The 22589-nt window shown below is 43.6% G+C and overlaps 2 protein-coding genes across 3 annotated transcripts; one reads left to right on the forward strand and one right to left on the reverse strand.

The window, feature by feature from the left end:
* The first annotated feature begins 2776 nt into the window (after nucleotides 1–2776).
* On the forward strand, nucleotides 2777–16488 carry LOC139364773 (DNA (cytosine-5)-methyltransferase 1-like). Of its 2 annotated transcripts, XM_071101828.1 has the most exons (35): nucleotides 2777–2936; nucleotides 3673–3715; nucleotides 4305–4412; nucleotides 4562–4811; nucleotides 5062–5137; nucleotides 5219–5309; nucleotides 5401–5441; nucleotides 5530–5584; nucleotides 5673–5756; nucleotides 5964–6073; nucleotides 6181–6299; nucleotides 6449–6541; nucleotides 6676–6827; nucleotides 7040–7227; nucleotides 7590–7604; nucleotides 7867–8050; nucleotides 8967–9064; nucleotides 9427–9580; nucleotides 9721–9836; nucleotides 9930–10131; nucleotides 10299–10435; nucleotides 11369–11548; nucleotides 12257–12481; nucleotides 12687–12879; nucleotides 13013–13103; nucleotides 13247–13381; nucleotides 13544–13826; nucleotides 13940–14081; nucleotides 14221–14387; nucleotides 14488–14665; nucleotides 14942–15137; nucleotides 15432–15595; nucleotides 15771–15887; nucleotides 15974–16085; nucleotides 16221–16488. In XM_071101828.1, the coding sequence occupies exons 1-35, from the start codon at nucleotides 2890–2892 to the stop codon at nucleotides 16256–16258; spliced, it is 4584 nt and encodes a 1527-aa protein (XP_070957929.1). In that variant the 5' UTR covers nucleotides 2777–2889; the 3' UTR covers nucleotides 16259–16488. The 2 variants fall into 2 exon arrangements, with proteins under 2 accessions (XP_070957929.1, XP_070957930.1); XM_071101829.1 differs by lacking the exon at nucleotides 7590–7604.
* A 265-nt stretch (nucleotides 16489–16753) lies between these two features.
* LOC139364776 (eukaryotic translation initiation factor 3 subunit G) lies at nucleotides 16754–20619 on the reverse strand. The gene is made up of 10 exons (XM_071101835.1): nucleotides 20550–20619; nucleotides 20417–20463; nucleotides 19966–20054; nucleotides 19773–19832; nucleotides 18237–18341; nucleotides 17863–18055; nucleotides 17653–17772; nucleotides 17195–17331; nucleotides 16957–17063; nucleotides 16754–16845 (listed from the first exon to the last, which is right to left on the reverse strand). Exons 1-10 carry the CDS (start codon nucleotides 20570–20572, stop codon nucleotides 16830–16832), a joined length of 897 nt encoding a protein of 298 aa, XP_070957936.1. The 5' UTR covers nucleotides 20573–20619; the 3' UTR covers nucleotides 16754–16829.
* Between the last annotated feature and the right edge of the window lie 1970 nt (nucleotides 20620–22589).

Genomic DNA, 22589 nt, shown 5'->3' on the forward strand with positions numbered 1-22589 from the left:
AATGTGCTGGTCCATAGCAGACATTGAAGAGTCACTCTGCCCTCCTGTTTTCCTTCTTCTTTGATTTCTCCATGTTGGCGAACAGAAATTAGTGACATTTCTTGCAGCTTTAAAGGGAAGGTTTGTGACCATAAATGGTCATTTAGGGTGTTTCTTTATGTAAATGAGACTTTACGTGCACTAGCTCAGTGTTTTAGAACGTGTCTGATTTATCAAGGCAAAATACTTACAGGTGTGTGTAAATCAAGCATACGAGCAATTGCTAAATACCAACCTTTTTGTACTTGCGAACTTTAAAAAAAATTGAAGCTTTTCTTCGCAACATCGATAAATGAGGGCCCTGGTACTTTAAGCGGTACTTGTTAACCAAGCAGGGTGCAGTCCTTTTGAACTTCCTGAATTTATCCATATAGAGTACCACAGTGTGAATCATAATACCCATTAAAAACCTAGTGGTCAAAATGGGAAAATGGTTCTTATCGTTTTCCACTGTTCATTTTCCCCATAGGGGATTTTAGAAACACTTAATAAAATATGGGCTACGTTTTGTGTAGGCTTACCCTGTTGTGACGTTCTGATTACTGTAAATCACCATAGGACAAGGTGACTTTTATCAATACATTTGCCTGTATTTAATCCCCCAAAATGAAATACTAATGAACTACAAATGCCATGATGATCTGGATGAGACTGCATAATCGAGGCAAAGCTAAGAATCTCTAGATTAACTACCATGTAGTAATGAATAAATTGGCAAAATGTCTTTAAATGGACAATTCTGCAAACTGTCTTGTGCAAGTTTTAAATTGATGTAATACCTGTTAGCAAAGGTGTCAGATAGAGATGATGTGCAGGAGCTTGCAGGGAATTGTAGTCTTTCATGATGTCTACTTTGATGCAAATTTTTGTAATCTGAGAGTAAATGGAGACTAATATGTTGATAAAAGTCACTTCTCCGAGAGAGATTTAAATGGCTTATCAAAACGTCACGCCAGGGTAAGCCTACACAAAACGTCACGCCAGGGTAAGCCTACACAAAACGTCACGCCAGGGTAAGCCTACACAAAACGTCACGCCAGGGTAAGCCTACACAAAACGTCACGCCAGGGTAAGCCTACACAAGACGTCACGCCAGGGTAAGCCTACACAAAACGTCACGCCAGGGTAAGCCTACACAAAACGTCACGCCAGGGTAAGCCTACACAAAACGTCACGCCAGGGTAAGCCTACACAAAACGTCACGCCAGGGTAAGCTTACACAAAACGTCACGCCAGGGTAAGCCTACACAAAACGTCACGCCAGGGTAAGCTTACACAAAACGTCACGCCAGGGTAAGCCTACACAAAACGTCACGCCAGAGTAAGCCTACACAAAACACAGTCCTTATTTTGAAGTGTTTCTAAAATCCCCTATGAAAAAAATGAATGGTGGAAAAACGATTGGAACCGTTTCCCTGTTTGACTGCTAGGTTTTATGGGTATTATGACACTTCCAAATGTGGGTCTCTATAGGCTTTAGCTAAGTGTGCTAACACAGTCTTTAATCTGTCCTCTACCTTTCCTGGCTGGCAAAGTAGCAGCGCTTGACTTGGGCAGGAGCGCACCAGAGCTGAGTACCAGCATTTCAAATGTTCTACTGCTTGAGCTCCTGTTACTTTAGAAAATATTAGCTCAAAAGTATTGTGAAGCTTCTGGACCTAAATATAAACCGAACCTGCACCCAAATTGAGTACTGGCACCTATTTCAGACCAAGTCGAGCACTGTAAAACACCAGGATGTTGTCTCCGGTTTTCAATCTGAATTTGAAATCTGAATGCATCTGAGAAGTTTAATATATGAATTTATATCAACTTTAAATTATAGTTTGCAAACCAGGTACACAGACAGTGAATGCAATATCTACAACATTGAAACTAAATATAAATATTTAATTGTAATATTCAATTGAATTTTAAAACTGAATGCAATATTAATTAAATTCAGTTTGAAATCATTAAATAAGTTAAATTTATGAATAAAATTTGTGCGTTACAAAATAAAATTATATTCAATTTCAAGATACAAATTAAAAAATATGGAATTCAAATACAATTTCTGTTGCCACTGAAATGACCCATAAATAAACAAACCACTCCCCCGCGTGCGTTTGCCAAGTTGCCCCATGTCCACCAGATGCATATGCGTTTTGAAAATATTGAACAGAACACACCACCACCTAGTGCGGCATCCCTAACGTAGCGTGCGTACTGCTCCTTTGACATTGAATGACTTCAATGTCAAAGAGTTTGCGGCATCTCGTGGACATGAGGCGTTAGTTGTACAGCAGGTCACCATAAGAAATACATTTATAAAGCCAGCTATGTCTCTGATAAGTAAAAAAATATATATATATCAACCATTATCACTATCAATCCGATTGCATTTGTGTCGTTCCTTGATTTCCCTCGAAAAATCATGTACTTTGTGGTGAACGAAGTTTTGTAGTATGCAAATCAATGGGGGTGTCAACAATTTAAAATATTCCATAGAGAGGTGAAAACATACTATGAAACAAACAGCCAATGCTAATGTATAATTTAATTAAACTATCAATGTAAAAGTTGTTCAAAACCTTAATCGATACATGTATTGATGAAATTTGATCCCATATTCTCCATGCGTTTCACCTATACATCAACGTAATGGTAAAGCCCAAAATGCCCGGGTTTCCGCGCGAAAAGACGGCCCCGCGCGCCTGAACTGCATATAGCTAGCCTATATCAGATGCCACACACATTGTTTTTCAGAGAGCTCTGATTTTACCACATAGTTTTAACGATTCTTTGTTGTCTTTTCTTGTTTTTATCTAAACGAGTTTTATATTTTAGTCTATCACGCTCACACTTGAAATGCCAGCCAATACCTCCTTGTTTCTGCCAGTGGATGTCAGGAAAAGGTAACGTTACAAGCTAGCTAGCGCAAATGTAATGTTGCAGTGCTGTCATGTTCGGCTAGCTAACTTGCAGCACACTGCGTTCAGTTCACCCTTTGTCCTGTCAAATAAGCACACATGCATGGCATGGGGTATTCTAATTCTCACCGCATCACACGATCCACCATTCCATGCACAATACTGCGAATTAATGTTGCCACGCTGAAACGGCTCTACTAACTGGATGGATGGATAGCTAGCTAGCTAGCATCTTCCACGGTTGTCCTATGCCATGTCTATTTAACTGTACCAAAGATGCGTTGTGCTTGGGAATAGATTTGGCGCCAAATAATACATTTTGGATCATGTCAGCTGTTGCCTCTCACTTCAATATTGAATACATGCATGTTTTTATTTCCTAGTTGGCTAACTAATGTTAACGTTCGCGTTAATTGTTAGCTTGCTAGCGATCATCGACTATTTGTGACATGTTAGCTAGCCGTTTTGAGTTGCTATCTACATTGTTATCATGCTGTAAACAGACATTAACTAGCTGGCTTCTTGTTCGATGCTTGGTACAGTAGCTAGGATAGGAATTCAAAATCATGTCAGGTTCACAATCAAGTGTCCAGCAAGATGTCGTTAACATTTAGCGTTGGCGACCTGTCAACAAGTTGTGCCATGCTAATATACTGGATTTGACTATGTTCATGTTTAGATCATTGTAGCGAGTGGGTAACACTCTGTTTTTTGTTTACAGGCTGGAGGTGTTGGAAAAAGATGAAGATGGGATCTCCGATGAGGTGAGTGACCTGGACTACCAAGTTGGACATTTTGGTTTCGAATGCTAAAGACTTATTGAAATAACAGAACGTAAAACGTTGACTAATGTCCAGAAAGCCGATCATTACTATCCCTTTGTGAAGTTGTATTAGTCGTATGTACAAGATACACATGGTATACATCGTCCAACGAAATGCTTACGGTACTTGCAGGTTCCTTCTCGACAATAAGAAATAATATAAGCAAAAGTAAATGGCTCAGACTAGAATTAACTTTTTAACATAAGTATAATACAAGAATGCACAATCTGCAGTCTAATATTTACACCTGTTTTTGGGGATTGGGGGGCAAGTGTTTACGTTGTGCATTATTTAATGTGTGGCATAAAATCGTGTGGATGAGTGCATATGTGTGTGGAGGGCTGCTTAGTGTTCAGCATTCTGATGGCTTGTAGCTACAAACTGTCTCTGAGCTTGTTGGTATAAGACCTCATGCTCGATTGTCTTCCTCACCGTAGGTGAGTGAACAGCTTGTGGCTAAGCACTTAAACTAACTTTGATGGGTAGCACCTTCCAAAGCATGTCTTAAACCAGTTTATTTAACTCATAGGACCGTGTCAAAGAAAAGGTCAAGTTGGTGCAGGACTTCCTGCATCCGGATGCCCAGGACCAGCTCAGCAGCCTGAAAGCCAAGATGAAGAGTTCAGAGATCTCAATGGTGAGTTGTGGCTGCATCCTGTCAATCTAATGAATCCACTCACTCTGGCCCATCTCTCACTCCATAGAAATAGTATCTTTGGGTTTGTCCAAAATGGCACCTTATTTCCTATATAGTGCTTTTGACCAGGGCCTACATGTTCCCCTCAGGATGGCTACCTCTCTAAGGTGAAGGCCCTTTTGGGACGTGAGCTGTGTGTGGAGAATGGCTCACACGGTGATGTTGTGGCGCAGAACTGCAAGAATGGCAAAACAAATGGCTCTGCAGCAAATGGTGACTCTCACAAGGAAGAGGATGAAGAAGTAATCATGGACACCAAAGAGGCTGATGCCATGAAGTCTCCTTCTGCCCCCAAAGGCAAGGGAGGACGGAAGAGCAAGTCAGACTCTGAGCCCAAGAGTGAGTAGGAGTGGCTGGGAACATCAATTTCTCCCTGGATTAATCTATACAGTATCCATTTTCTGTGATGTCTCATGCTCTGAAAGATTGGTTCTGATGTTCCATCTAATTGTTTTACCAAACAACTTGTAAAACCCAACACATCTTAGAGAACTTTACATTTTGGGAAATGACCAAGTGTTGAGGCACATGGATGCAATCGATTCCAAATCCTTAAATAATAAAACATTGTTTCTTTACTTTTGTCCAGAATCTCCTGGTTCCAGAGTCACAAGAAACTCTGTCTCCGGAAAACAACCCACCATCTTATCAATGTTCTCCAAAGTGTGAGTAGGAACTCGTCTATGTTTCCCTTAACTTTTCAAGGTCTTATGCATTATGCTCATGAATAAACTTTTCCCTTGCAGTCAGAAGCGCAAGTCTGACGAGGTGAACGGAGAGGTTACAAATAGAGAAGTGGAAGAGAAGGAGAAAGTAGACTGGGAAACAGAGGAAGAGGTGAGGATCTTATTGTGTGGCACCTGTCACTCAGACATGTGATTTACTCTTATTAATCAATGCACCTCCTAATCAGTTCTTTATGTTGTAGACACAAGAAGAGAAGCGTTTTAAAGTGGAGCCAGACAATAAGTAAGACCATTCACCTTTTAACCTCCCCCTTCAATTGGCCACACCCTTCCTCCAATTTGCATTGACTGTCTCCATCCTCTCTTCTCAGGCCAGTTGCAGAGGACGCCACTAGTGAGAAAATGAAGGCAGTGGCTGCAGCTAAGGTGAGGCTCATTCCTGTGCTCAAGCTGTTATATAATTTCGGAGGAGAGTTGCCATGTCAGTGTCACTGATGCTCATCTCCTGTTTCAGACTCCACCCCCTAAATGTCCAGACTGCAGGCAGTATCTGGATGACTCGGACCTCAAGTTATTTCAGGGAGATCCTGATAATGCGGTGAGAAACTCGAGGCTGTAATACTAAAGAAAATGGGATAAGGTGCCATTTTAACATGTCATTAGGGCCAACTGGATATTTGTTGAATGATGACTTGCACTAAATAGGATTTCATAGAGTAAAACAATATGGATTTATTCTAGTTATGGTTTCATTGATTGACTGGTTAAACAGTGACTTTTCTTGATTATGTTTGTATACTTACAGCTGGATGAGCCAGAAATGTTAACAGACGAGCGCCTCTCTCTGTTTGACTCCAACGAAGACGGCTTTGAGAACTACGAGGAACTACCCCAGCACAAGATTACCAACTTCTGGTGAGTGGTCCCTTCATGCTGTCCCTTTGCAAATGTATACCGCATCAGCCTTTTAGTGCATGTTTTTTGCTGTCACCTTGGTGAAGGTGAACTGTTCTTTGTTGCAGTGTTTATGACAAGCGTGGCCACCTGTGTCCATTTGACTCTGGGCTCATTGAGAAGAATGTTGAGCTGTACTTCAGCTGTGCAGTCAAGCCTATCTATGATGACAACCCCTGCATGGATGGTATGGCCCTGACCTTTTTCACACTAACAATGTTTATATATTTGTTTTCCTCCAACCATAGTTGATTTACAATCTTTACTAAACAATTGTATGTAAGATATACTTGAGTGGTGTACCTATGGCTAACTACAGTACTGCTATTTTTCTAGGTGGGGTTCCTGCCAAAAAGCTTGGTCCCATCAATGCCTGGTGGATCACTGGTTTTGATGGAGGAGAGAAAGCCTTAATTGGATTCACTACAGGTAATCTAATCAAGAGCTTCCTTTAGGTTTATTTAAGTGAATTGAACGTTAAAACATTAGCCTAATGCCTATACTCATGGTGTGTGTATATAGTGACTCAGACCTCTAACCCATGACATCTTCTCTATCTCCAGCCTTTGCTGACTACATCCTGATGGATCCCAGGGAGGAGTACGCCCCCATCTTCGCTGTGATGCAGGAGAAGATCTACATGAGCAAGATGGTGGTGGAGTTCCTGCAGAAGAACCCTGACGTCAGCTATGAGGACCTCCTCAACAAGATTGAGGTGAAATACTAAGATCGTTTGGTGTAGATGCTTGACTAGGATCGTGTTTATTAGTGCAAAATGTTCAGTGTTGCCACTACAGTTTATTATTGGATTTGTGCAGGTAGTTATTTTTCTGTTTGGTGTCTCATGAAAATGGCCCAAATCTTCACACATGGCAACATCAGCTTCAGCACTGACTTGACTCGCCAGCTCTCCTCTTTGCCCCGAAGACCACAGTGCCTCCTGCTGGGCTGAACTTCAACCGTTTCACAGAGGACACGCTGCTGCGCCACGCCCAGTTCGTGGTGGAGCAGGTGGAGAGCTACGACGAGGCCGGGGACTCTGACGAGCAGCCCATCATCGTCACCCCCTGCATGAGGGACCTGATCAAGCTGGCTGGGGTCACCCTGGGAAAGAGGTAATGATAGGACCTGGTATTGTCTGATGTTGCAACAGACTTGCCGTTTATAAGCACAACCCCCCTGTAGTGCTGTCTGCTTCTCACTAGGTTGTGTGGCTGGAAGAGAATCCTAACTCTCTTAGCATGAAGTTAAAATGGCAGACTGTCGGTCAATAGCTGGATTGAAGATGCACTTCAGTCTAATTGGCTGTGGTTTATTTTATGTTCAAACCGTAAAGTTAAAGGTCCAGCCACCAGAGCTGTGTATGTTCACATGCGGATTTGTGTTGGGGACAATAAGGAGGTTATGTTTGTCTCCCTGCTGTTTGTTCCCTCTGATCCCTGGTGTTTAACACTCCTCTTGACATTCCCTAATGCAGCATGCTGTTGTACTGGTAGGTATTCTACAGCCCTTCGGTCTGAAAATATCCTTGGCTTGTTTGGTGTGCATTGCAACAAATGTGTTGTCATAGAGCAATTTGGTGAACTGTATAGCTCATCTCAATTTGTGCTGTTTGCCATTAAAAAAAAACTGCATGCCTCTAAAAGCATGGCTGCTTTGGCTGTCGAGAGCTTGAACACAGCATTACTACATTTTATACTAATATTATAATAATTGATTGCATTGGGCCAACACCTGCTTCTTTGCCTTCATAGGAGAGCTGCTAGAAGACAGGCCATCCGCCATCCCACCAAGATTGAGAGGGACAGCAAAGGAGGGCCCACTAGAGCGACTACCACCAAGCTGGTCTACAAGATCTTTGACACTTTCTTCTCTGACCAGATTGATCAGAATGAGAAGGATGGCGGAATCAAACGCCAGCGCTGCGGTGTCTGTGAGGTAACTTACTAAGTGCTGATCTGAATGAGGTTGAGCCAAGACTTGGGGGAGCCTTATTTAATTGCACTTTGAATAAGTGCAAACCTTCTGCCAAGCAAACTAGTTAAACTCTTATGCAACTAATTGGTCTCCTGTTCATAATTGAAGCATTTATTTAACTAGGCAAGTCGGTTAAGAACAAATTATTATTTACAATGATGGCTTACCAAAAGGCCTCCTACGGGGGCTGGGATTAAAAATGAACAAAACACACATCACGACAAGACAACACAACATGGCAGCAACATATGGTAGCAGCACAAAACATGGTACAAACATTGGGCACAAAGGGCAAGAGGGTAGAGACAACAATACATCATACAAAGCAGCCACAACTGTCAGTAAGTGTCCATATTGTCATTGAATGAAGAGATTGAGATAAATGTCCAGTTTGAGTGTTTGTTGCAGCTCGTTCCAGTCACTAGCTGCAGCGAACTGAAAAGAGGAGCGACCCAGGGATATGTGTGCTTTGGGGACCTTTAACAGAATGTGACTGGCAGAACGGGTGTTGTATGTGGAGGATGAGGGCTGCAGTAGATATCTCTGATAGGGCGGAGTGAGGCTTTAGAGGGTTTTATAAATAAATATCGACCAGTGGGTCTTGCAACAGGTATACAGAGATGAGGAGTATAGAGTGCAGTGATGTGTCCTGTAAGGAGCATTGGCGGCAAATCTGATGGCCGAATGGTAACATCTAGCCGCTCAAGAGCACCCGTACCTGCCGAGCTGTAAGTTAAAACTCTGTATTCTAGCATGGGTAGGATGGTCATCTGAATCAGGGTTAGTTTGGAAGCTGGGGGTGAAAGAGGAGTGGCTATGATGTAGCTTTGGTATGCCCTAGTTTAAAACACTCATGTTCTCATTCCTCTGTCTACAGGTTTGCCTCGTTCCAGACTGTGGCAAGTGTTCAGCCTGCAAGGACATGATCAAGTTTGGGGGTAGTGGTCGCAGCAAGCAGGCTTGCCAGAAGAGGAGGTAAGTTGGCTGATCTTTAGTGCCCCTTAGTTGCCTAGATAAATGGTTCCTGCCATGGCGGTTTCTGAACATTCATAACATTTTGTTCCAGAACACTGTTCCTTCCCATGAACTCATTCTGGAAAAACACTAAACAGTTCTGATACTGTTAAAACAAACTCCTCTCTTAATTAAAAAAAAAAAAACTGCCACTAAGTGTGAACTGAGCCATGGGGTGGAACTGGGGATGGGGCTACACTAGCCAGCTAATTAACCTCTTCAGAGCCCTTTATTTCAAATTGGGAGCTTATGTTGTAGGTATGGTGGCTTGAACTCATTGGCTAATGTGATCTGCTCTCTTATCAATGTAATTGCCCCACCAGATGCCCCAACCTGGCAGTAAAGGAAGCTGAGGATGATGAGAACATAGAGGAGGAAGAGTTATTGCCTGTAAAGGCCCCTTCAAAGAAGGTGTCCAAGGCCAAGACTAAGAAGCAGAGCAATGGCAAGCTGACCTGGGTTGGAGACTCTATCAAAGTATGTACTCCTTCGTGTTGTAGGAAGTTCTTAACCTCAAACTGGTCAAAATATCCCTTAGTACACTAGACTTGTAATATCAAAAATGTGTATGTAATTTGACTGACTTGGGATAAAGGTTCTTTCCCTCCTATGTTCAGACTGAGGGGAAGAAGCAGTACTACATGAAGGCGCGTATGGACAATGAGGTGCTAGAGGTGGGAGACTGTGTTTCTGTCAGCTCTGATGACCCATCAATCCTGCTCTACCTGGCCAGGTAGGTTCTATAGCAGTTTAAGAATCTTGACTTGGCCTTTTCTATTGGTTTCTGAATGGCTCAGGGGTTGACTGTCTTGTCTTGGGTCTCCAGAATCACATCTCTGTGGGAGGATAACAATGGGAAGTGGTTCCATGCCCACTGGTTTTGCCGTGGTACAGATACTGTACTGGGGGAGTCCTCTGACCCTCTGGAGCTGTTCCTGGTTGAGGACTGTGAAGACATGCAGCTGAGCTACGTAGAGGGCAAGGTCAACGTCATGTACAAGGCCCCCTCAGACAACTGGTTCATGGAGGTAAGAATTCATTGGCTTTATTGCTCTTTAAGCGGGGTTGCCAGCCTGGTCCCAGATCTGTGCACGCTGTCTTTCCAACTCCTACGGTCCTTGTCATGCCAATTGTCTATACAGCTACTACTCCATGCACCTCATCACTGATGTATTTCGTACCACTGTGTTTCCAGGGTGGCATGGTAGAGGACATCAAGGTGATTGACGATGACAATGGGAAGAATTTCTTCTACCAGCTGTGGTATGAAGGAGACTGTGCCCGCTTTGAGACCCCGCCCACCTTCACACCCCAAGAGGACTGCAAGTTCAAGTGAGTCATAATTGACATTTAAAGTGCTGATAGGGCTGTCAAGTACTTACATTTGGAGCTCTGAAAATCTAGTACTGGAATACCTTAAAGCTGACATTTCCTCCGTGTGGTTCTTGAAAAGTAATTTTGAAATTAGGTTTTTAAATAAGCTCTTCTGCTCCAATGATTTAATTTCTGAGTAGTTTGATGTGGACTTTCATTTCTTTCCTGCAGTTTCAATTAACTGGTGTTTTAAAACCATATATGGTTATTATGACATCAAACGTTGTCTTGAACTTGGCTTGTCATACAAAGGGAAATGTTGTCTTGAACTTGGCTTGCCATACAAAGGAAAATGTTGTCTTGAACTTGGCTTGCCATACAAAGGGAAATGTTGTCTTGAACTTGGCTTGCCATACAAACAAAGGGACATGTTGTCTTGAACTTGGCTTGCCATACAAACAAAGGGACATGTTGTCTCGAACTTGGCTTGCCATACAAACAAAGGGACATGTTGTCTTGAACTTGGCTTGCCATACATACAAAGGGACATGTTGTCTCGAACTTGGCTTGCCATACAAACAAAGGGACATGTTGTCTCGAACTTGGCTTGCCATACAAACAAAGGGACATGTTGTCTTGAACTTGGCTTGCCATACAAACAAAGGGACATGTTGGGTGGTTTGTTTGTTTGAGAAACATGATACAAAACCCTACATCTCAAATGGCAAAATGTTGAATTCCAATGCATAGTGCCTTTGGAAAGGCTTGTCAAGTGGTAATGCTGTTTTTCTTCTATACTGCAATTCATTACAAATTGAGGTCTTCAAATTACAATTCAGTGCTTGAAAGTCCTTGAATTTGACTTTGCAATGTCTGAACCTTTTAAGTGTTTGACATTTGATAGGAGGATTAATAAGTTTGTCTTGGGTTACCGTGTCTCCTGTATTTCAGCTTCTGTGCCAGCTGTAGTAGGGCTGAGGAGAGGGAAGAACAGGAGACTCCTCGGGTGTTTGAACCCATAAAGGATGAGGACCATGACTCCAAGGCCTTATATGCTCTGGCCTGCCTGAAGGGAGAGCAGTTCAGAGTGGGAGACAGCTGCTACCTGCCCTCTGATGCATACAACTTCAGGTGAGTGGAACATCCAGGAATACTGATGCTTATACATGGCATTGTTGAATACTTGTTTCTGATTGGTATATTTGGTTTGCTAAACCAGCAAGTCTGTTTGTTTAGTCACCAAGGGAACTAATGTAGTGATCTCGTAAACTTGCTATCTACTTCAGTGGATGTTGAAAACATTTCTAGTGGCAAATTTATAGCATTGGTATAACAGGCATACATAACTCTGGACTCTGCATTCTCTGGACAATAATGCAACTTTGTGGCACTTTAGTTTGGCTCCGCTAGCACATCGTAGAACACCTTCCACGTTCATGATTTGCATAGGATGCAAAGCCCCTTGTTGATTCTCTTACATCAGTGATATTCAAAGTCGGAGTCACGGGGTAATTGTGGTGGGGTCGCGACAACACAAATTATTGTAACAAATTAAGAGTACAGGTTATTGTATGGGACAGTAGGCAAATGTTTTTGGGAAAGATCTGTTAAGGGATAAATCTTATGAATTGAAGATCATTTGATGTAAATCTAAATGTATTGAGTTTGTCGTTTAGATTTGGAGGGGTGGGTCCCTAGAGATTCTGGTGCAAAATTGGGGTCCCTGCTGAAAGATTCAATACCACAGGCAAATCCTAGTGTTGGCAAATTCAACATCAGCTTTTGAAAAACTTTTTTATATACACATCTCCCCTTACCATAAAATGTTCTTGTGCTCAGTGTGAAGGCAGCCAGTCCAGTGAAGCGTCCTCACAGGAAGGAGGATGTGGATGAGGAGTTGTACCCAGAGTACTACAGGAAGCATTCAGACTACATCAAGGGCTCCAACCTGGATGCCCCTGAGCCCTTCAGAGTGGGACGCATCAAGGAGATCTTCTGCCACAGACGCAGCAACGGGAAGGCTGACGTGTCTGAAGTCAAACTGCGCTTGTACAAATTCTACAGGTGAGCGCCCAAGTCAAATGTCATGGTAGAACTGCAAAGAAGGACCCCTTGGATCCATGTCAAATTTAGTGACTTTTGTACAATAAGAATTTTGGCCTAAAATGCATCTCTTCACTGTAAGGAGGTGAACTGGTGCCAATATATGCATGTCTATATAATTTTGTATTCTGTGGTTTTACTTTACTCTTAATGTTCACCCTCTCAGGCCTGAGAACACTCACAAGGGGGCGAAGGCAGGTTACCACACAGACATCAACCAGTTGTACTGGAGTGATGAGGAAGTGACAGTCAACATGTCGGAGGTGCTGGGCCGGTGTCGTGTGGAGTACGGGGAGGACCTGAATGAGACCGTTCAGGACTTCTCCTCAGGCGGACCTGACCGATTCTACTTCCTTGAGGTGAGGCTGGACTAGATGAGAAGCAATTGAGCAACTTTAACTTCCCATATTAATCTTGCATGCTAAGTAGCTGAGATGCTCATTTGCGGAAGTTTGCTCAAGATGGTAATATCGGTCTCCTTCTCACCCAAAGGCTTATAATGCCAAGTCGAAGAGCTTTGAGGACCCACCCAACCATGCCCGCTCTGCTGTGAACAAGGGCAAGGGGAAAGGGAAGGGCAAAGGTAACTACTCTCCTCTGGTACTTATTGCCAGTCAAATAGTTCTCTCCTTTTGAAATGTCCTCTTGCCTATTAGCGGTTTAGGCTTGTCATGAGGCTTCTCTGACTACTGTTGTAACTGTGGCTCCAAACCCCCTGCCCTCCAGGTAAAGGCAAAGGGAAGTCGTCTTCTGTTCAGGAGCCTCCAGACCAGGAGCCTCAAGACCCCAAGGTGCCCAAGCTTCGTACCCTGGACGTGTTCTCTGGCTGTGGTGGGCTCTCTGAAGGCTTCCACCAAGCTGGTTAGTAGTTTCTTTACTTCAACAGCTTGGGAAATGTCTAAGTTGTGTTTGTGACCACGAGGGAACTTTTTTAATATACAGGTAGAATTTGTTACAAGAGTAATGTTAAGTGTTTGTCAGGCCACATAGTGACTGCAATTTGTTGTTGCTCCTACCTGTCAGGTATTGCCGAGACTCTGTGGGCCATCGAGATGTGGGACCCAGCAGCCCAGGCCTTCAGACTGAACAACCCGGGCACCACAGTGTTTACAGAGGACTGCAATGTGCTGCTAAAGCTGGTGATGTCTGGAGAGAAGACCAACTCCCTGGGCCAGCGGCTGCCCCAGAAGGGAGATGTGGAGATGCTGTGTGGAGGCCCTCCCTGTCAAGGCTTCAGTGGCATGAACCGCTTCAACTCCAGAACCTACTCCAAATTCAAAAACTCTCTGGTGGTGTCTTATCTCAGGTCAGTTAAACATATGTAGGAGTATATTATTGATCTGGCCAAGTACAGAAGCTCCAGTCTAAGTGGTTGCTGTGTAGTTGTATAATTTTCCCCTAACGTGTATTCTCCTATAGTTACTGCGACTACTACAGACCCAAGTTCTTCCTGCTTGAGAACGTGAGGAACTTTGTCTCCTTCAAAAGCTCCATGGTCCTGAAACTGACTCTCCGCTGTCTTGTTCGCATGGGCTATCAGTGCACGTTCGGAGTCCTTCAGGTGAGTTAACTTAAGCTGACGTGTTTCTTTCTGATTGATGAATCCAATAGTCTGCAGTATTACGCAATGTTTTTAGTTATTGTTAAAGTCATTCATGGGATATGCTTAAGCTTGACCTCTGCTGTCCACTCCTCCCAAGGCTGGGCAGTACGGTGTAGCTCAGACGCGGCGCAGGGCCATCATCCTGGCGGCTGCGCCTGGGGAGAAGCTTCCTCGCTACCCAGAGCCCCTACATGTGTTCGCTCCCCGGGCATGCTCTCTCAACGTGGTGGTGGACGACAAGAAATATTTCAGCAACGTCACACGGTAACCAGCCACCAGTCAATGTAAAAGCGTGTGGTTGTATAGCTTGTGATGTGAAGGATGAGGGTTGTCTAGTTTTCTGATTTGTTCCTTCCTGTTTCAGAGGTAATGGCGGTGTGTACAGGACCATCACAGTCAGGGACACCATGTCTGACCTGCCAGAGATCCGCAACGGAGCGTCTGCTCTGGAGATCTCCTACAACGGAGAGCCCCAGTCCTGGTTCCAGAGGCAGATCAGAGGCACGCAGTACCAGCCCATCCTCAAAGACCACATCTGCAAGGTACAGCTGCTGCCTCATAGTTACAATCACCTGGTGGCTCAGCAGTAACTTGTTAGAACAGCCATAGGTGTGGCTCGGTCTTTTGAGTCTCTTGGATGCCTCAGTGCAGCTTAGTGAAAAGCTGTTTGGTTTTTACAGGAGCAAAGAGCACCACACCTGGGGAGCAGATTTTTTTGTGCCTGTTATGCTTGCGACATTGGTTAAATGAGAACTGTCACGAGGATGGGTGGACGATAGCTTTCCCTGAAACCAACTAAGTCCCTCTTTGGTTCCCAGGACTTGAGTGCCCTTGTAGCGGCCCGTATGAGGCACATCCCCCTAGCACCTGGCTCTGACTGGAGGGACCTGCCCAACATGGAGGTCCGGCTGAGGGACGGGACCTCATCCAAGAAGCTCCGCTACACCCACCCTGACAAGAAGAATGGCCGCAGCAGCTCTGGAGCACTGAGGGGCGTTTGTACTTGTTCAGGAGGTACACACTTTTGGATATTTAGGCCATACAAATGTTATTAAATGCTTAATGATTTCATCCGTTTCCATTTTAAATACAATAGCAACCTTCAACACCTAGCAACCTAATCAGTTTAGCCTCTTTGCTAAAATAGTGGGTGCTTGGGAGTGTTCATAACTCTGACAAATAGTCTTAACCTGTTCATTTTTATAGCACTTTTTCAGGTCAGATGGCCAATGTAATTTGGATGGCAAATCCAAGGGGTTGTTGTAATGCTGTCTGTAGACATGTTCTGATTGTCGTCCTGTCCTCTAGGGGTGCCCTGTGACCCTGCTGACAGGCAGTTCAACACTCTGATCCCCTGGTGTTTGCCCCACACGGGGAACCGCCACAACCATTGGGCTGGCCTCTACGGCAGGCTGGAGTGGGACGGCTTCTTCAGCACCACCGTTACCAACCCTGAGCCCATGGGCAAGCAGGTACAATCTAATACTGTACCAGCTCTAGCAAAATTGATGAATGGCTAGGACCATTTCACAGCCATGTACAGTGGTTGTAGTTTATAAATACTAGTCTACAGAAATGTATTGGTCTCCCTCCTGCAGAGCTGTAATGTTGGGTGCTTTGGGTACTAAATGTCCTGTCATGTTTTAGGGTCGTGTCCTGCATCCAGAGCAGCACAGAGTGGTCAGTGTGAGGGAGTGTGCGCGCTCTCAGGGCTTCCCTGATACCTACCGCTTCTTTGGAAATGTTCTAGACAAACACAGACAGGTACTGGACTTGGGTCTCTGTTCTCCATCAAGAATTCAATCCCCTCCTAGAAAATGCCTTGAGTGACTTTTTGTCCCCCCCCTCAGGTTGGCAATGCTGTTCCTCCACCACTCTCCAGAGCCATTGGACTAGAGATCAAGAAGTGTGTCTTAGAGCGGATCAAGGAAGAGAATGACAATACAAAAGAGAATGAGAAAGGTTAGGCCTGCTCAAAGTGCATCCTGTGGTGTTACTGCTATTTGGGCATTTTGATTAATTACTGATAGTGGCTTTAATGTGGATGGGAAGTGTGTCATCAGTATCCATACTATGAATGTAATTTTCCTCCCTCAGAGAATGGGAAGCAGGAGAAGATGGAGGTGTCGGACTAGTGCCCGGCCCTATTCCAATCCCCTTTCCACTGAGAATCAAATTCCCGGAGACTCTGAAGCCCACCAAGCCACAGGAGCTCCTCATATTTTTTAAATGAGCTGGCCAGTCTGCAGTACCATTCCATGTTTATGATTTTTAAATGTGATTTTAACCGTGTTTGGAAAGTGAATAAATTGTATGTAGTTTTTATATGTTGTAATATTTCAAATAAAGCTCTTATTAAATGGCAGTTCCTTGTAACATTGTCAAAGTTTTAAAACAGCAGAAAATCTGAATACATGCGACTTAAAATAATTAACTAGACTTACAGTATCTGATCAATTTAAGCATGTTGTGCCCCATTTACGCTGTGTTCATGACTAGGGAAACTTTAGTGGTTCCCCCCAGTCATGCTCATTTACAATATTATGATGGCAGTAATTACATCGAGCCTGACCTGCCCCCCAATTGAATTAATAGGTTACATGACGATTTACCTACAAAGTGATACACAGTCAGAATGATAAGTCTTTATTCAGAGCCACATCTTACTACATGAACAAAATCTGGCATTCCTCCTGAAATGTCATCTCAGTTGTTTGATGGTCTGCGAGGGGAGAAAATATGCAATTTAGTGAAGCATCTAGATTTTAAACAGCCACTGATTAGGCTTTCAATGCATACGAGTGCTCCATCTCCCATAAGTCTAAATACTCACTTGGCCCATTCCACATTGAGGATAAGATGATCGTATCCAAATCCTGACACTCCTGCGATGGCTCTGGCTGCATCCTCCCTGCGGTGGAAACTGATGAAGGCAAAGCCCTGAAGGACAATCAGAGGCCGTTAGAAGGCAAACAATTCCAACACGACGACCAGTAAATGCTCCCACAACTTTCAATTAATCTTTTTACCCTGCACAAGCAAGTTAATGGTTATCGTGAACTTCTACTCACCTTGGACTGGCCTGTGTTTTTGTCCTTTGCCAGGTAGATCCTGGAGATGGAGCCGAAAGGCCTGAAGAGCTCCTGCAGATCCGTCTCGCGTGTGTCTTCAGACAGGTTGGTCACACGGATGGTGGCGTTGTCATCAGCTGTGGAAGGATAGACACACTTGGTTACAGTTTAGGTTTGTGTTATCCCAGCCGTTTACCAAAATGCCTGGCTTTGTTGGAATTCCCCCAATGAAATGTTTTAAATCTCTGATTGGACTGCTCCATGCTGAACCTGGACCACGAGTGTAGTCCAGACATCAAGATACTTCTCAAACAACACTACGGTGTTGAGGTCTATAGACTCGTATGCCCCTTATTATCCGGGCTGCGTCGCTGTAAATAAGAATTTGTTCTTAACTGACTTACCTAAAACAGATATTTTTTTTATAGAAAACAGAGAAAGAGTCAAATCATACGTACATGCACCACGGCGATTGGGTTGCATGGACTCTCCTCGACGTGTGCTGCCGTCCCTCAGGCTGGGGGGCACATACTTCCCAGTTTTGCTCCCTGCAGCTGGTGCGGCAGGCTCAGGCTCGTCTGAAACAAAGTTTAAAATAAATATCCATCTGATGTCCATTTAACAAAAACGTTAACCACAATCATGACTGTGTACATTTACGACAATACCTCCTGCAGTCTTCGTCGGGTCTCCAGTGGACAGGCCCAGCTGCTCGGCCAGCTCCTTCTGCATGGGACCCAGAGTGTCCTTGTAGGGGCAGCGGGTGGTCCAATGGTCTCCTTTACAGATTCGACAGGACACTATCTTCTGTCCCTTCAGCTTGTTCATGGGGTCCTCTTCCACATCTTGGGCATTCAGGTCCTGAGAGAAGGATTCAGGTTATTACATATCACTGATTTATACCAGAACTAAAAAGGTGACAATGAACTAGGATCATATAAAAACAAATGAACTGGTGGATTGTTGCGACTGAAGAGGCAATTCCTTCCCAGGAGATCTCTGATGGCTCAAAGAGAACAATAGTAGGTCAGCTTCTCCTCACCTCTTTGCTAGAGATGAACACCATGAAGACATCATCACTGACTGTGGTATCAGCAACATTGGGACCTGGTGGGTCATACTCGGAGTTGCCAAACTTCTTCCAGTTCTGATTGGCGGGGATAGAAAAGCAATGTTAAATCAAAATACCTTCACATTTTAACCCCTTACACTCGTGGGAATTGGCCTATATGGATAGGGGTAAATTGAAATGTGAATAAGGATATGCATGATGACCATGGCAGCAACTGAAAGAACACTTTGGAGATGATGGGGAAATTATCAGACTAAAGGTGATGACAACAGTTCACCTGACACACGACTGAATCCAAACATTACACAGTTGATTTTATGTGCATTTTACATTTACTGTACTTTTTGACGCATTTGTTGATAACGAAATCTGAACATTTTCTGGATACATTCAGTAACAAAGAATGTGTGTGGAAAACTTGGGGTACGTGCAACAAAAGAACAAAAAAAATGACGAGGGTTTGAGTGAGGACTAACTGGTGTTTTCAAGTGGCCACACCTCTCTAAAGTGTGAACAGCCTTCCTCTGACAAGCCCAAAAAATTGCCAAGGGTTCCAGCCACCCTAGTCATAGCCTGTTCTCTCTGCTACCGCACGGCAAGCGTTACCGGAGCACCAAGTCTAGGTCAAAAAGTCTTCTTAACAGCTTCTACCCCCAAGCCATAAGACTCTTGAACAGTTAATCAAATGGCTACCTGGACTGTTTGCATTATCCCTACCCCACCCCAATGTTTAAGCTGCTGCTCTGTTTATTATACATGCATAGTCACTTTACCTACATGTACATATTACCTCGACTAACTGGTGCCCCCGTACAGTACCAGAACCCCCTGTATATAGCATCGCTACTGTTATTTTATTGTTGCTCCTTAATTATTTATTTTTTCCCCTTAAAACTGCACTGTTGGTTAAGGTCTTGTAAGTAAGCATTTCACTGTAAGGTCTACAGCTGTTGTATTTGGCACATGTGACAAATAAACTTTGATTTCTGTTCAGTATGGGGGGGTATAACCCCATGTCATCTTGTAACTGTACATCAAACATAGTGATCATAGATGTTGACAGTGTATATTACATGAGTCTTAGGATATGTGAAGTCCCCATTTGGACTAATGTGTGTTTGGCTTGCTTGTATGACATCAGTGGTATTTGTTATAATCCTTAACGTCTCATCTTTCAAAACACAGAGCCTCGTAATTTACAGCGTTTTCCTCACTCAGACAAAACAATTCTAAAGTGACCCAATTAGCAGGATTGATGGGAGCAACTTCTTGTCACATGCAGTGCTCAAGTTCAGAACAGCTGTCAGTCAAAACCATCAGGTGACCCTGAGCTCTGACGTCGTGCATAGCATGTTATTGTACAGCCACTGCCTCCAAATCTGCCATTTCTCACCCATATACAGGTACGAGTGTAAAAGGTTAATGTACAATCCTATCAAACTCAATACTGGGATGTTGTGCAACCAAAGGTTAAGATTGCGCTAAATTCCAAAAGAAAACACTGACCTTTCTCCTGGCAACAGCTTTGGAGGCCTTCCTAGTCTCAATCTTGAAGGTGCGAATAATCTATAACACAAATGACAAATGTTCATTTCTTGGTTAGTTACATCTGATTCAGACAATCAGGGGCAGTAGACTTTCTGGGAAGGAATCAAGAAACCCACTCTCCTATTTGGATGAGCATTATAACAAAAAGTACCTTGAACTTCTTTCCATCCTCATCGATCTTGTATTCCGTGATGGTTTTGATATTTCCTTTGACGGTTTCTTTTGGAGGGGGTAGGGTACCTGGTGGTGGGGATGACAACACACAAATGAGGCCCTGATAATTAACAATAATACCGATGCTGTCTGTTAGTGGATTGTTCGCTGCCTACCGCCAACTACAGCATGACGAGTAGACTTTGTTTTCCTGACAGACAAATGTTATTTAGCTACCAAGGTTACTTACTAGCTAGCCAACTAACTTTACAGGGGGGGGGGGGGGGTAGTCTTCTCCCTGACAAATTGCAAAAATTGTCTTACTGACTACGAAGTGTGACAGAGAAACTAACGACTATAATGGAAGTCAAAAATACACGTGGAAATCGCCCGGTTTAGCTAGCAAGTTAACGTCAATGCTAGCAAGCTAATGCTAGCCCGCTTCTTACCTTCGTCTCCCTCCTCTTCAACCTGATCGGCCCAACTGGGCTTGGAACTATAAAGAAAGATTAACACACAGTTTTTGAGAATTGAAACACATGTTATATACGATAATCATTATATATGTATTGAAGAACTCACTCGTCGTATTCAATCGACGGCATTCTGTCTATGCGCGCAGTGGCCAGAGAACAAGGAAAAATACACGAACGACACAAACTGAAAAACTTACCAAATAGGATAGCTAGAGCGCCACCAATGGGTATGGAGGCTACTTAATGCAACTTAAACGATAGGGCACAAAATCTTATTCGATGAGGTTTAAAGGCGGTTGGCAACCAATTAATGTTGAATTACCGCCACCTAGTAGACTGGAGTATAACTACCTTATTTGTTTGAATTTGTTTAGGCCTATCCCTCTTATAACTTCCGGCGCGGACAGAGATGGCCGCCTCGCTTCGCGTTCCATGTTTACATACCCTACATTACTCATCTCATATGTATATACTGTACTCTATACCATCTACTGCATGTTGCCTTTGCCGTTCGGCCATCGCTCATTCATATATTTTGATGTACATATTCTTATTAATTCCTTTACACTTGTGTGTATAAGGTAGTTGTTGTGAAATTGTTAGGTTAGATTACTTGTTAGATATTACTACATGGTCGGAACTAGAAGCACAAGCATTTCGCTACTCTCGCATTAACATCTGCTAACCATGTGTATGTGACCAATACAATTTGATTTTGATTTGAATTTGAAATCAACAAATACCCTACCATCTAAACCTACACTTCACAAAAAAAAAGTATATAATAATAATAAACAATATAAAAATAAACCACCACCCTGCTCCACTTTTTAAATATATTTAGTCCTACCAACAGCCTGAAAGGATGAGAAACAACCACTTAACATACTGTAACTCTTCTGACGTCAAGTCTCACACAACAAAATAAACCTCTCTGCAGTTGCCACCACAACCTCAGTTTTTTGCGATTTACATTACATCCCTGCAGTTCAGTTGATAACCATTGCTTTAATTGCTATAAATACAATCTTACTGAAACATATATCACTTGTTGGCCTATCCCTCTGTACTGGTACAGATCTACTACTTACGCCACTCCTCTCAGGATCCCCCCCCCTTGACCCATATTCCTTCACTGCCTCAGCACATAACTACTGTAACCCTGGAAACATCAACCTGCCTCTCTTGCACCAGACATTTCTGATCCCCAGCCCCATCGGCACCCCTACAATTAACACGACTTTCCCCAATGCTATACATTTCTTTGTCTAATGCCCCATTCTGCACACGTCTCACACCTAAGAACCTCCCTCCTACACACACTGGGGTCACATGCCCGTAAGCAGGGTTCATCAACTAGATCACGGGCCAATTTTTTTCTGGAGAGGAAGGTCGGGGGCCAGAACATAATTACAAATAATTTGTATATATATTTTTTTAATCCGTTATTTTACCAGGTAAGTTGACTGAGAACACGTTCTCATTTGCAGCAACGACCTGGGGAATAGTTACAGGAGGGGGATGAATGAGCCAATTGTAAACTGGGGATTATTAGGTGACAGTGATGGTTTGAGGGCCAGATTGGGAATTTAGCCAGGACACCGGGATTAACACCCCTACTCTTACGATAAGTGCCATGGGATCTTTTAATGACCTCAGAGAGTCAGGACACCCGTTTAACATCCCATCCGAAAGATGGCACTCTACACAGGGCAATCACTGCCCTGGCGCATTGGGATATTGAAAGAGTGCTTCCTACTGGCCCTCCAACACCACATCCAGCAGCATCTGGTCTTCCATCCAGGAACTGACTAGGACCAACCCTGCTTAGCTTCAGATGTAAGCCAGCAGTGGTATGCAGGGTACCATGCTGCTGGCAAAATCAACCGCAAGATAGGGGTGGTATACAGAAGATAGCCCTATTTGGTAAAAGACCAAGTCCATATTATGGCAAGAACAGCTAAAATAAGCAAAGAGAAACGACAGTCTGTCATTACTTTAATACATGAAGGTCAGTCAATCCGGGAAATGTCAAGAACCTTTAAACTGTCTTCAAGTGCATTTGCAAAAACCAGGCCATGGTGAAACTGGCTCTCATGATGACCACCACAGGAAAGGAAGACCCAGAGTTACATATGCTGCAGAG

This window comes from Oncorhynchus clarkii, chromosome 13, assembly GCF_045791955.1.
Source record: "Oncorhynchus clarkii lewisi isolate Uvic-CL-2024 chromosome 13, UVic_Ocla_1.0, whole genome shotgun sequence".
NCBI lineage: Eukaryota > Metazoa > Chordata > Actinopteri > Salmoniformes > Salmonidae > Oncorhynchus > Oncorhynchus clarkii.